The sequence below is a fragment of the Ochotona princeps genome, chromosome 29 (assembly GCF_030435755.1).
Source record: "Ochotona princeps isolate mOchPri1 chromosome 29, mOchPri1.hap1, whole genome shotgun sequence".
Lineage (NCBI taxonomy): Eukaryota > Metazoa > Chordata > Mammalia > Lagomorpha > Ochotonidae > Ochotona > Ochotona princeps.
The window spans coordinates 11,268,323-11,283,096 of record NC_080860.1 but is presented as its reverse complement, the minus strand read 5'-3'; the positions used below and the strand labels follow the sequence as shown (position 1 = coordinate 11,283,096).

General features: G+C 49.3%; 2 protein-coding genes across 2 annotated transcripts in view; both read left to right on the top strand.

Annotated features, from left to right (window-relative positions):
* Positions 1–14,774, top strand: part of CMKLR1 (chemerin chemokine-like receptor 1) — a 718,021-nt gene that overhangs the window by 490,358 nt on the left and 212,889 nt on the right. The window lies entirely within an intron of this gene.
* Positions 2,648–8,093, top strand: LOC101524189 (2'-5'-oligoadenylate synthase-like protein 2). The gene is given in 5 exon segments (XM_058657004.1): positions 2,648–2,865; positions 2,867–2,948; positions 2,950–2,988; positions 4,319–4,564; positions 7,115–8,093. Coding segments are annotated over 5 exon segments (912 nt in total). The 5' UTR covers positions 2,648–2,791; the 3' UTR covers positions 7,586–8,093.

The window sequence follows — 14,774 nt, the reverse complement described above, 5'->3', positions numbered from 1 at the left end:
GAGACCGGGCTAGGGCTGGCCACCGGTGTCTGGAATCCAAGCCTGTCCACTACCCTGTCTGACACCAACCTCAGATGGGCAACATAGGAACTGAGCCGGGTCAAGCTGCATCCCCTCAGCAGTGTGGACGGCATAAGGTCACAGTAAGGCCAGCCAGAGAACCCAAAGGGAAGCGAGGGGACCACATGTGGGAACTCTGCCTGTGTCAGGGGGGTGGCACACAGCAAGCGTGGTGACTTCACTGGACCTGAGCAGGGACAGGTGTGTGGGCTTGTATGGGCGTTTGCAAGGAACCTGACAAAGTAGATCCCCAAAAGGTCTGTTTGAAAAATTACTTATTTTGGGGGGGGTGCCCCAGCCAGGACGGACCCAATGCTGGGGAGTCAGGCCAAAGTCACTGCCAAAAGGCAGCGACCGAGTCCTAGGCTTTGGGCAGACTGTGTGCCTATTTGGTGCAGGGCTCTCCTGATGGCCACCAGCAGTGAGCTCTGGAGTTTTTAGGATATGTAATTGCTGCTTAGGGACACCCATGAATAAGCTCAGTGTTAGAGATAAATTCTGGGTGATTCCCAGTAATGGAGTCACGAAACTTTCTGGCAAGCGTGGAGACCTTTTGGTTTGGAGAGACGTGTCCATAAGATCTATTTGGGCCCGACTGAGTGGAATCCTGAGATGGGCTGTTAGCATAGAGCATCACTGATTGCCACACACCAGTCCACACCAAAGCTATGAAGGGGGCCTGTCTGGCAGGGCTAGGTACCAGTACCTGACTGGATGGTGGAACAGCGGACTGGTCACACTTCGCAGGGTTAAGACACTAACCAGCACGTGGGGAAGACCAGACCAGAGAAAGATACCCACCAGCATAGATTTGGCATAGGTCGGGGGCAGAACAGGCTGAACCCATTCACATCACCTGCTGGCGAATCCGAGTACCAAAATAGAGTGTGGCTCAGGCCAGGTTCAGTCACGACTCAAACCAGTGCACATTACAGAATGCCAAGGTGAGGTGAGTCATACCAGATGTGGCCGCAGCACCCAAACAGCACACGTGAGAATCAGGGAGGGAAGGGGCAAAGGCATCGGGGAATGTGGACAACCACTCCCACTGGAGAGCATGAGTTGGGATGGAGGCAGACCAGACCAGGCAGGGCTACAACACCTGTGGGTCTCATGTGAGCTAGATCAGGGAAAAGCCAGGGTGGGCTGACTGTTCCAACTGGTGCAAGCAAAAATTGGAGTGGGTGAGGATTGGTTGGGCTTTGCCGCAGCATCAGCTGGCAGAGGCTGGCACTGGGGGTTAAATCTGTCAAGTTAAACTCCAGAACCACCTGGAGAGTGCATAATCAGTGAGTGGGAGTGACCTAGTAGGGAAATAGTGGGCAGCTGCCTGTTGAGTTACCACTCCCACTGGAGAGCACGAAAACCAGACAGGGTCAGGGGCGGCTAGATAGAAAGGCACCCACCAGTATGTGTGTGGGCTGGATAGTAGGTTTGATTAGGTTGAACTAGGCTTCAGTGCCCATTGATATATATGAGAGATAAATGGGATGTGGGACAGACTGAACAAGTCTGCGGTACATACTGGCATGCATGGGAACCGGGGTAGGGGCAGGCCTGGTGGGGGTTATGGGGAGTTGCTTCAACTAGGCTGCAGCTCCCAGGTATTAAGTGGGCAAGATCGGGCTGGACTGCAACACCCATTGGTTCACGTGGAAGACAGGGCTGAAAATAGAACTGACCCAGCAATTGCAACGACCAGCATGTGCATAAGCTGATTGGGGAGACGGACTGTGCCAGACCCGTACTGGCAAACTCACGCAAGAATCAGGTCTGAGATCACTTCAGACGAAGTTTCTTTGGAGATCCTTCCAACTGAACTGCTAATCTCAGAACCCCAACCATGAAGAGACTATGTCAGCCAGTGGATTCTAAATAGGTTTCATCGCGATCGGAACGGCAAGATTAGCAGCAATTGAGAACTGTTGAACCATCTAAACTACTTGAGCAGGACCCTCAGAGCGAGCCTCACATAGGGGACCTGGGATGGGTGGGAGGCTGGGTGGGGCTTTTCCCTTTGTTTCTCCCCGATCCCAGGAAAGGGGAAAAAATGATATTAGTGTGGAAACAATTATATTACCCACTTTCCTGTAGCCCTTGATCCTTTGTACCCTAATCAACTAAGTAAGATTATAAATAAATAAATAAGACCTAAGGAGAATAAACCTTAAAGGGGCATTTGTCTTGACTCTCAAAAACCCTAAAGACCAAATCTAAGCCTCAAGGTCCCTCAGGTTCAACCCAAGTTCTGACCTCCAGACAGCAGGCACATCTGGCCTCAGGGACCCACACAGTGCGATTCTTGAAGAGGGTTAATGGGTTCCTCTCCCTGCAGCCAGCTGCTGTCACACAAGGGAGGCGTGGGGAGGAGTGTGGGACATCTCCAGGAAGTCCCCGTAGTGCTTCGCCCCCAGCCGGTTTCCCCAGCAACCTGAAACACGCAGCTACAGATCCAGCTCAGTTAAGTTTCGATTTCCAGACTCAACATAAGTAACTAAATAATTCCAGTTTCAGTTTCTGGCAGCCAAGGAGAGCTGAACTGCAAGCTGCAGACAGACCAAGCAGAAAACAGGCAGAAGTAGGGGAACTCCCTGTCTGCCTCTACACTGTCCTCTCCTCTCTGCCATCGGAGAAAAACCGATGGAGAAAGGCTGCCAAGTGCCCCCTTCCTGTGCCAGGGGACAGGGGAGTAGAAAGGCTTTATTAGCTTGCCTCGCCTAGGCCTGCAGGGATGGAGCTCTCATGGGACCTGTATGAGACCCCCGGTGATGAGCTGGAAGCTTTTGTGAGGCACATCCTGCTGCCCCAGGGATTGGAAGGAGGAGGTGCAGGAAGCCTGGCAGAGGATCTGCAAATTCCTGCAGGACCAGTGCTTTGAAGATGAGCTGGTTGCTGGACCAGGAAGTCAGGGTGCTAAAAGTGGTGAAGGTGAGTGGTGGGGGCGGGGAGGGGGGCTTGGGGAAGTCCCACCTGCACCACCATGGGACTGGGGGTCCTGGGTTACCAGGTCTCTCTGAGCCTCAGGTTTCTCCTCTCTAACCTGGGTTTGTTTTGATAAATGTGGGAAGCACTCTTAAGCACTAAGTTATTCTCGATGATGATGATGATGATGGCAGTGGTGATAATTTGCGATGGAGGTCCGAGTGCCAGCAGGTCGGGTGGAATGTAAACAGCAGGTCTCTGTAAATCTGTAAAAACAGATGCCTTTGTTTTTGCTTAACAAACTGCTTCAACACAAGCATCATAAAGATCATCTCCCCTTCAGTGCACTCCAGAAGCGGTACTCACTGGCCAGGCTAGTGTGATGGCACTGCATCAACCATTTCTTATTCCTGTGCTGAAAGCACACTGCTTCCCTCCCCACTGGTTTTTACAACACGCCCCAGAAGACAAGCTGCAGTGTCCCTGTTCACCCTTTTTCATTATTTTCTTGGCTGGCTTCTCCTGGGTATTTATTCTTGCATGTGAACCATAAGGCAATGTTAGCACAATCGATGCACTATTGCAATCCTAGGAACGGAAATAAGTTTGTAAGTTAAAGTTGGATGTAAAGATTGCACTAATAGTCCTCTGTCCCCTTCAGGTTTTCCTTCATTTTGTGGTTTGTTTCATAATTCTGTGTTATGTTTTCAGTGCACCTTCATTTTCTTCCATTATATTGACTATGTGATACACACACACACACACACACACGCTTCCCACCAAATAACATGGATTTATGAGGTTAACCAGGTTAATAAAAGATCTCAACTTCCTCTTTTGCTGAAATATTGTTCAAAGATTTGCTTATGTTTTATTGGAAAGGCAGATTTTACAAAGAGAAGGAGAGACAGGGAGAAAGATCTTCCATCCACTGCTTCACTCCCCAAATGACTGCAGTGACCAGAGCTAAGTCCATCCAAAGCCAGGAGCCAGGAGCTTCTTCTGGGTTTCCCTCATAGGTGCAGGGTCCCAAGGTTTTAGGCCATCCTCTACTGCTTTCCCATGCCATAAACAGAAAGCTGGATGGGAAGTAGAGCAGCCAGGACACGAACCTGCGCACATATTGGATCCTAGCGGTCACAAGCGGCAGATTAGCCAATTGAGCCATCACAGTAGGGACTTCAGTGAATTCTTAATGGCCCCAAGACATAAGCCCATCTACACCTGCCGTCATTCCGTGTCTGTGTGTTATGTAATGCAGTGGGACCTGGGCCATCTCATAGCACCAGTCCCATAGCTTCATATTTGTCTCTCCCCATCTGTCTGCCTCCTGTAGCATCTGAAACAAAAACATCGAAAAGTAACATTGCCTTCAAAATATGCCCTGGAGCTGCTGACCATCTGCGCCTGGGAAATGGGCACAGAAGAGAGCGAGAGCTTCGACTTGGGCACAGGGCTCGTGGCCGTGATGGGGCTCCTCCAGGATTACAAAAACATCTGCATCTATTGCACCAAATACTATGATTTCCAAAACCAGACTGTCCACAACTATATTAAGCAACAGTTGAAGGAGTGCAGGTGGGTGTGTTAGTTGCCTGACTTTCACCTTCACCAAACAAAACCCAACCCAAATGGTTTACAAATGAAAAAGAATACCACAAAGATGATAAACTGTGAGGAGGTAGATACATTTACCTTATTTTCTTCTTTTTTTTTTTTTTTTAGTGTGTTTACTTATTGGAAAGGCAGATCAGATTTACAGAGAGGAGAGACAGAGAGAAAGATCCATCTATCTGCTGATTCACTCCCCAGCTGGCCGCAACAGCTGGAGCTGAGCTGATTCGAAGCTAGGAGCCAGGAGTGTCTTCTGGGTCTCCCACACAGGTGCAGAGTCCCAAGAGTTTGGGCTAGTTTTCTATTGCTTTCCCAGACCACAAGCAGGGAGTTGTATGGGAAGTGGAGCAGCCAGGACTTGAACTGGGGGTACTGCATTTGGAGGGAGAGAATTAGCTAGTTGAACCACTGTGCCAGCCCCTATTCTATTTAAACTTCGTTTCATGTTATTTGAAAGGCAGAGAGACAGAGACCAGGTGCTCTTCCATCTGCTGGTTTGCTCCCCAAATGCCCACAACAGCCAGGGCTGGGCCAGGCTGACTCCAGGAGCCTAGAACTCAGTCTGAGTCTTCCAGGTGAGTAGCAAAGACCCACAGACCTGAGCCGTCAGCTACTGTCTCCCAGGATGAGGAGTCAACAGCTCCACATGGGAATCTGATCCATGAATGGTGCCGGGTGCTGCTCATGCCAGTGGGGGTAGGGATGGTGGAATTCAGGAGAGGCAGGAGAAGTTACACCCTGTCACGCTAACAGCCTAGGAACACTAGCTAGTCTCCTTTGCCCAGGGCAGTCCTCACTCAAACCTAGTGTCTCTCAGCACTGTTAAGAATACCTGCTGCTGCCTTGATGATTTTATTGATTGGTTTTATTTATTTGAAAGGCAGAGAGGCCAGCGCCATAGTTTAACAAGCTAATCCTCTGCCTGCAACCCCAGCATCCCATAAGGGCATTGGTTCAAGTTCTAGCTGCTTCACTTCCATAGGTCCTTACCAATGGCCTGGGAAAGCAGCAGAGGATGACCCAAGTCCTTGGAACCCTACCCTCACATGGTAGATCCAGAAGAAGCTCCACCCTGGCCCAGCTCCAGCCATTGCGGCTATTTGGGGAATGAACTGGTGTATGGAATATCTCTCTTTCTGTCTCTCTTTCTCTCTGCGTAATAAGTTCGTCTTTCAAATAAATAGATAAATCTTAGAAATAAATAAATAAAAGAAATAAAGGCAGAGAGAGAATGAGGAAGAGAGATCTGCTAATTCACTCTCCCAGATGATCACAAAAGCTGCACCAAACCAAAGCCAAGAGCCAGGAACTAAAGGTAAGTCTCCCATGTGGGTGGCAGGAAGCCATCTGCTTGAGCCCTCACCTGCTACCTTGCAGGGTGTGCGGTAGCAGAAATCCAGAGCTGGTACTAAAGCCCAGTCACTCCAGTGGGGCATGCAAGCATCCAAAGTCGCATCAGCACCAAACACCCACCTCCCTTCACTTTCTTTTCTTTTTAGATTTACTTATTTAAAAGGCAGAGTTACCAAGTGAGCATCCACTAGTGCACTCCCCAAATGGCCACAACGGTCAGGTCTGGGTCAGGCCAAAGTCACAAACCTGGGTCTTCCATGTGGGTGGCAGGGTCCTAAGCGCATAAGCCACCTCCTGCTAGCTCTCCTGGGCATGTATCAGCAGGGAACTGGATCAGAAGCAGAGCAGCTGGGTCTCCCCTTGGCAGAGGGCCTGCTTTCAAGCCACTAAGCCATGACACCAGTCCTACCATTCATTGTGAAGTGACTCAGTCAGGGCCGACACGATGGCTCAATTGCCTGATCTTCTACCTTTAAGCACCAGGATCCTGGCACCAGTTCAGGCCCCAGCTGTTCCACTTCTGATCCAGCTCCCTGGATGTGGGAAAGCAGTGGGGGTGGCTTGAGCCCTTGGGGTCATACACCCACATGGGAAACCTCAAGGAAACTCCTGGTTCCTGCCTTTGGATGAGCTTATCTCCAGCTACTATGACCACTTATGGAGTGAACCAGCAGGTGGAAGATCTCTCTTTCTCACTCTGTAAATTTTCCTTTCCAATAATAATAAATAAATTTTTAAGATTGATTATTTTTTATTTTAAAGTCATATCTACAGAGAGGAGGAGAGACAGAGAGGAAGATCTTCCTTTCGTTCACTCCCCAAGTGAGTGCAACAGCCAGTGCTGTGCCGATCCAGAGCCAGGAGCCAGGAACTTCTTCCGGATCTCCATTGTGGTGCAGGGTCCCAAGGCTTTGAGCCATCCTCTACTGCTTTCCCAGGCCACAAGCAGGATGCTGGACGGGAAGTATAACTGCCAGGATTAGAACCAGCACCCATATGGGATACCAGCACGTCAAGGTCAGGACTTTAGCCACTAGGCCACAACCAATAAATAAATCTTAAGAAAAAAAAAGAGCCTCAGTTGCCATAAGAGAGAGAGGCTTTGGAAACCAAAAAGTAGCCATGGGCAGCCAGATCCATGAGTCTGCTTCTTTCTCGCTTCCAGAGAGCAAGGGATGTGCTGGTGACCGTGAAACAGACAGGCCAGGAGACCTGGAGCATCTCGGTGGCCCCGTACAGCCCCATCTGGAAGATGAAGACTGAGATCAAAAAGAGGAACTTCATCTTCGGGCGGCAACGTCTCTCCTTTCAGGAGCCAGGAGGAGAGCGGAAGCTGCTTAGCAGCCAGAGGAGCCTGGCAGACTACGGCATCTTCTCCAAGGTGACCATCCGGGTGCTGGAGACCCGCCTGCCTCAGATCCAGGTGTTCGTGAAGGATGCCAGCGGCCAGAGCACACCTCATGCCATCTACCCAGACGACACCATCCTTTGCCTGAAAAGGGAGATTGAGGATGCCGACGGGCCGCGCGTGGAGGACCAGGTGCTAAAGTTCCAGGGCCGGAAGCTGCGCAACCATCACAATCTCACAAGCCTGGAGATCAAAAACAGTGACACCATCACGCTGGGAAAGATCTGAGGGCCCAGCTACACAATCTCTTCTAATACGAGACTTATCCCTATGTAGGAGACCTAGCAATGCTTGGGATCAATCTAAGCCAGTATGACCAAAATAGCATGAAGATTTCCTTTAAAAAAAAAAAAAACTAGAGCTACAAACAGCACACTGATCCCACAACCCCACTCCTGGGCTTACACATCCTGAAGACATGATCTCATTGTACCAAGTAGACATTGCTCCACCCCACACACAGCAGTTCTTTCCACAGCGGTCGAGACTGGGGATCAACCAAGGTGTTCCTGATCAGATGAAAGGAAAAAGAAAACGGGGTCTAAATCTACCATGGAATACTACCCAGCCACGAAAAAGGCTACAATCTTGTTGTTGGCAACCAAACCAGTGGAACTAGAGGACACTGCATGTCAAGTGACATAAGCCAAACGTAGACAAATACTGCGTGTTCTCCCTCGTATGTGGGACCAAAACCATACCAAATGAACACAGAATGGTGACTACTTGAGATTGGGAGGGCTTGGGGGCAGGGATAGGAGTTTGGATTTTAAAAAAAGCAGCCAGATGTGGTTCGTTGTTTGTGACACCTGTATGATGCCATAGGGGACACTGGGTGTCAGTTCTGTGGGCACTCTCTGTACTGCTTTTTCAACTTCTTGCCTCATGTTTTCAAAGCTATTCTGAAGTAAAAGGTCTTGAAAATATCTTCCAATGGCTCCTCATTGCCTGGCAGAGTGAAGTTTACATCTCTTCGCTTGGCCCTCAAGGTCTTTGACAATCGACCTCCACCCGCCTCATCTGCTCCCCGTTTCCCCTCGCCGCCCCCTCCAACCCTTGGAGCCCAGCCCAGCCCTGGCTGCAGCTGAGACTGGGAGCAAGCTGTGCTAAGAGAGATTCACAAAAACCTACGTGCCTCCTAAGGGAATGAAGCTGCAGGATGCTGCCAGCCCTGCCCTGCTACCATTGAATTTCCTCTGTATCTTTTTATCAGGCTGAATGGAGTTCCTAGCCACCTGCTGAATGGGTTGGAGAGGGCACTTCTCCTACCCTAAGACCTCTGACCAAGGTCTTCAGCAACTGCATAAAAGCCCTTTCTGTATTGCTCCACTACCAAGAGTCTCCACAGCCACACTGTCGTTTGATCCTTCTCACAGCTGCCCTAGAAGCTGATGAGGCCACTAAACCTCAAGCCTCCTACCCCGTTATACAGATGAGAGTTTTGAGGCATGACCCTCATGAATCATCTCAAGTCTCAGTCATAGGCACCTGCTCCGAGATCTGGTCTTAGCATTCCTGCTAGTCTCCTCCAGTCCTATGGGTGATCTCATCTACAAAAGATGACATCATCTTGGGCTACAGCTGATTAGACCAGGAATGATCACCTGACCCAGGATGGAACCCATCTATTGGCTGGGCTGAGCCAATTAGATGATGAGTTCTGGAGATGAGGAAAGTTTGTTGCTTGAGCATTTTTTACATGCCAGGAATAGCAGCCAGCACTTGACCTTGGTTTTACTCTCACCACTGCTCTTATTATACAACTGAGGAAACATTCAGGAGGGCTAATGGTTCTAGTCCAGATTACAGAGCCTTCAGGCTGCAGGCTCCTGTGCATCTGACCAGACTCTTGTTCAGAGTCTTTGCACGGCCCAGTGTTGCCTCTCTTAGTGGACTTCAGCTCTCCTTCCCCAGCCCAACGCTCACCTGTATGTAAACCATCTGCTATGCGCTGCATGGCATGGCCCCTCTAGGAATTGTTGCCCTGCATCAGCTACTTCCCAGGAGCTAATCCTTGGGCAAGTTAGTCGTCTTGACCACAACCTCCTTATGCACAGAATGGAAGACACACCATCTGGACAACTTAACCTCACAAGACCATTGTAAGGACCACACAAGGAATAGAAAAGCACTTGGCAAACTTAAGTCCCCATGTCCACATGAGCTCACACAGTTCAAAATTCAGGGGTGTCTGGGGAGGTAACATAAGAAAGGAACTAACATCTGCTGTGTTGAGGTGGTTTTCTTGTACATTTCAGTATGAGAGACCTCACTCATACAAGGATAAATGAACCAAGAGAGCTAAAAGTTTATTGGAGCTAGAAAGGCAGCAAGGAGATGGTGAACTGGAGGGAACTGGATCCCCAGTACCAGGAGAGAGGTGAGAAGCTGGGGTTTCCAGCAGCAAGGCTCGCAGCAACAGGGGAAGAGAGAACTTCACAGACGTAACCCACTACACTCCGCATCTATATACCTCGTTGTGTGGAAGTTCTAGACTGGAGAAAGAATGGTTCTCAGACTTCTGTCTACTTCCATCAGAGGGAAAATTCTGGGCTTCTTGAAATCCATCTCAGGGCAGTTAAAATCTAAGATTTGCTTTCTCTATGGTAACAGTAATTATCATTTATTAAGCACCTACTGTATGCCAGGTACTAGTCTGAGTCCAGCCCATTCATCGCTACACTGGCACCACAGTAATCTTAGGATTATTCTTAGCCTGCCCTGTTTATGGACATTTTTGGGTATTTAGGTGATTCTTGGATATTTTTAGTCCAAAAAATTGGCATTGAACCCTAGCACGCTAGCTCCAAAGCCCATGCTTAGGTCCGCTATGCTATGCTGTGAATTAGAGGGCTCAGTCTTCTTTACTTCTGTCTCCCAAGTATAACGTTGAGGATAACACTTAACAGATGCTCAATAAAGTGTGTGTTGGACAAAGAGATGAATCCAATAAGGATCAAGTGGAGTCTCCTGTGAGGACTAGAATGGCATAGCACATGTAACATGCTTCACCCAGTGCCTGGTACAACGGAAGTGTTCAACAGGTGTAGCAGCGACCAGGAGTTATTGGCTTCCTCCTTCTGCTTCATCCAAGTTTTCTTTTCATATCAGGGGCAAAGGACTTCTACAGAGCTGAGTCATTTCCAGCTTTCACAGTCCCCTCCCTCTTTGTCCTACACAGGAGCCAAAATAAAAACAGAGAATGTATCCTGTGGCATCAATTGCTATTCCCTCCCAACATCCTTTCTCCCTTTCTTCCATAACAACAGGAATTAGTGCTAGGCACATCTGAAAAGGCTGAAGACTACATTTTCCAGACCATGCGACAAAGTTTTAACCTCTTAGAGAGAATTCTTTTGTATTTTGTGTGTGAATCGGCAGGTTTATCCTGAACAAACCTCCAATTACCCATTGAGTCCAGAATCCCCCAGGGGCTGTCTCACTCCCCTGGGACTATGTCTAGGTAAGGGGAGGGAGAAAATGACGTAATATTTGACACAGGCCAGATTTTTGTCCATTGAGTAGGCTTGAGATGGAGTCCTGCTTTCCTTCAAGGTGTCCCAGGTATGACGGGTGAAAGTGCCTAAGACCCTCAGCCCTGGACAGAGGAGGGAAGGGGAGGGGCTGTTTTCCCAACTCAAGAGGAGAGGTCCCTCATTGACCTGCCTTTAAACAGGAGGATGACGACAGTTCTAGGGAAACAGGCTGACCTGAGGCATCAGGAGGATTGGATCCAGCCTCAAGAAGCAAACTCTGACGTTCAAGGCAGAAGGACTTTGAACTACTGCTGCCCTTTCCATTTCCTTTTCACCTGGTTTTACTTTCCTTTCTGCCCAGCCTGTCCCTTCTGACAGATTATCTCCAACCTTTCGCCCTTTTGTCTTTACAGTCCATTCACCAGTAATTTATTGTGACAAAAAGAAGTACAGCATAACGGCCTATGAGAGTCCAGGGGTTCTAAGCTTAGGAACAACTGGATTGTCTTAGGGGTCTGTAGAGACCTCAAACTGATAGGATGAACCCATAGACATGGAGGAGTGGAGGGAAGGCCAGACTCCGCTGTAGGCAAGCTGAAGAGCAGGGTACTCAGGGCTCCAAGAGGCCGAGGACCTACAATTCTGACACCTCAAGGCAGAAAGTAGATGCCTTAGCTCCAGACAAGAGGAAGGAGTTTCCTCTTCCTTGAGTTGGGTCTAGGATGTGACTCCAATAACACCCCAGCTACCTTGGTGATAATACATCAACTTAGTCTACTGATTCAAACGCTAATCTTTTTTAGCAAATACCATCACAGACACACCCAGCAATAATGTTGTACCAATTACCTGTGCAACCCTTTGCCTAATCAAACTGGAACCTAAAATTAACCCTGAATCTGGGACTCCAAAGCGATAGCAGAGGGCGTCTCTGTTAGCTTGTACAGCCCAGCTAACCACCCAAATCCCCGTGAGCAAATTCACTTGCTCATGATTCTACGAATTGGCCAAGCCGGTCCTCTCAGATCAGGCCTGGCTCACCTGACCGGAGGTTGGCTGATGGCGCCCCAGGTACCCACAGCAGCACTCAGCTTCATAATGTCCATTGGATTGGCATTTTCTTCTCCCCGATCCACTCCCACACTTGATCCTGGAGATCATTTCCTGGAACAAGCCATGCTGGTCCCATGACCTTGCATGGGGACTCCAAACTAGGACATCTTTATCTCCCACCTGCCTAAAGCCTAGCCCTCTTTACTCTTTTTACTATCTCTCTCTATCTCATGGAAGCTTGATCAATTGCTTGATCAATTATTTAACTCTCAGGGATTTTCTAACCCAGAATTAAAAAAATGAGCATGTACATGCTGAATGTGTATTGTCTGAATAATTTTTACACACAGCCTGGAAGTTTGCTGTCCCTCTCTCGTTGATAGTTGTCCCTCCCCCAGCTGGTGAACTGCTTTTACCCCGTCCTCTCCTAGCCCTCTCTTCCCACTGCTGGCCACAAGCGTGTCCTCACCTCCTTCCTCTGAAAGCAGCACATACCCGCCCCCATCTCCTTCCTCTCCACTTCACCTGCTGCCCACCTCATTTGGCCCCCTGGCCTGCCATCTGAACCCTGCTCAGCATCCTGACTCCCCTCCCTGCATCACTCCTGCCCCCTGCACCTGTCCTCGCCCCAGGGGACTGCCATGTCAACCTTGCTAGAGTCTATCCTGTGACTTGCCACCGCCCTCAAAACAAAGTCAGAGCAGGTTCATCTGGCAATAGGTCACCTCCTCACTTCCTCTTTCTTGAAATAATATCTTCCTTTGGTTCCTGGTCCTCCTTTTACGTAACTGGCTCCTCCTTCTCTGCTGGTGTCTGGGAATTCTCCCACCTCTGGATCATGGAAGGTGCTTCGGGGCTCAGTCCCCAGGTTCCTTTGTCTTCGGGTTCTGTTCTCACTTCCACAGTGATCTCATCCTGTCTCATGACTGTTAACACCTCTATGCTGGGATGGGCAGTTGGCATAGCAGATAAGTCGCCACTGGAGATGCCCTCTTCCCTTATCAGACCACCTGTTCGTTCCAGCTTCATTTCCAACCCAGTTTCATGTTAATATGCACCCTGGCAGGTAGCAGGTGATGGCTCAAGCACTTGTTCCTGGCACCAAGATTCAGCCTGGACCCCTGCTATTGTGGCACGCTTGAGGAGGGAAACAGCAGATGGAAAATACCTTTCTCTGTCTCTCCCCGATCTGTTACTGTGCTTCTCAAATAAATAAAAAATGACTGGTTGTTGGGATGGACATTGTGCAAGTTGGATAACCTGGCACTTGTGACATGGGCATTAGAGCCACTCTGCTTCCAGTTCCTGAGCTTCCTGCTGACAGCACCAGGGTCAACAGACAATGGTTCGAGTGCTTGGAGCTCCTGCCCTCACATGGAAGACTCAGTTGGGGTTCTTGGCTCCTTACTTCTGGCTTCTGACTCTCAGCATTAATCTGGCCCAGTCCCAGAGTGAAAGAGCAGATGGGGGCCCGGCGCAATAGCATAGTGGTTAAGGTCCTCGCCTTGAACGCACCGGGATCCCATTTGGGCGCCGGTTCTAATCCCAGCGGCCCCGCTTCCTATCCAGCTCCCTGCCTGTCGCCTGGGAAAGCAGTCGAGGACGGCCCAAGACTTTGGGACCCTGCACCCACGTGGGAGATCTGGAGGAGGCTCCTGGCTTCAGATTGGCTCAGCTCCAGCCGTTGCGGCCACTTGGGGAATGAACCATAGGACGGAAGATCTTCCTCTCTGTCTCCCCTCCTCTCTGTACATCCGACTTTCCAATAAAATATATATTTTTAAAAAAAGAGTAGATGGAAAACCTCACCTCAACCCCTGTTACTCTGCCTTTCAAAATTTAAAAAAAAAAGTGTTGTTGAATGAATTAATCCGTGAATGAATGAACAAGTGAATGGCACACCAAGATTCAACCCCTGTACACCTGTTCAGGTACACTTCTCACCTCTCCCCTGCCCGAGGATCTCTGATAACTAAGTCTGACACACAACGGAATCATTCATACTTCTTGGGTTTCCCCTTGTCGTACCCTCTTCCCTCCAGCTGGCTTCCCGCTCACGGAGGTCACGCCAGAGGGATTTTTCTGCCCAGCTTCCTACCTGCTCTTCCTCCCTCCAAACTCATGCTTAGTTGGATTCCCAGAAACTCTTTCGAGTTTGTTTATTTTTAATTAATCTTTTTTTTTTTATTGTTAAGTCACATTTGCAGAAAGAAGGAGAGGCAGAGAGAAAGATCTTCTGTCTGCTGGTTCTCTCCCAAGCGGTTGCAACTACCGAAGCTGAGCTGATCCAAAGCCAGGAGCCAGGAGCTTCTTCTGGGTCTCCTGTGTGGGTGCAGGGTCCCAAAGCTTTGGGCCATCCTTGACTGCTTTCCCAGGCCATAAGCAAGGAACTGGATGGAAAGTGGAGCAGCCGGGACAAGAACCACTGCTCATACGGGATCCTGGCAAGGAGAGGATTTAGCCACTAAGCTATCACACTGGGCCACCTCTTTCGAGTTTTGTCTCCCCTATTCCACTTCTAGGAGCCTTTGGGGAAGATAATGTCATCTTATTTTGTCTTCTGAACCCTGCCTGGAATCCAGCATCACTCAATAAATGCTTTAGGCATGAATAATAATATGTACACCCACTGAATGCCTTTTGGGCTCACTGCCATCCTGCTTGATGCACAGCGGAACCTCAGGGAGTTAGTATTGGTATTAACCCCACTTCACACACAAAGAAGGAGATTCTTAGAGGATAAGAGACGGGCAAGCACCCCTGTTTCAAAGTTTGCGCTGTTGGACTCTCCAGCTCCAAGCAGGAGCAAAGACCCTGAGCCTCAGTTTCCCTACAGAAGCGGGGCAGGTAGACTGACAACACTTGATTTCAGTTTCCCAACGTCATCA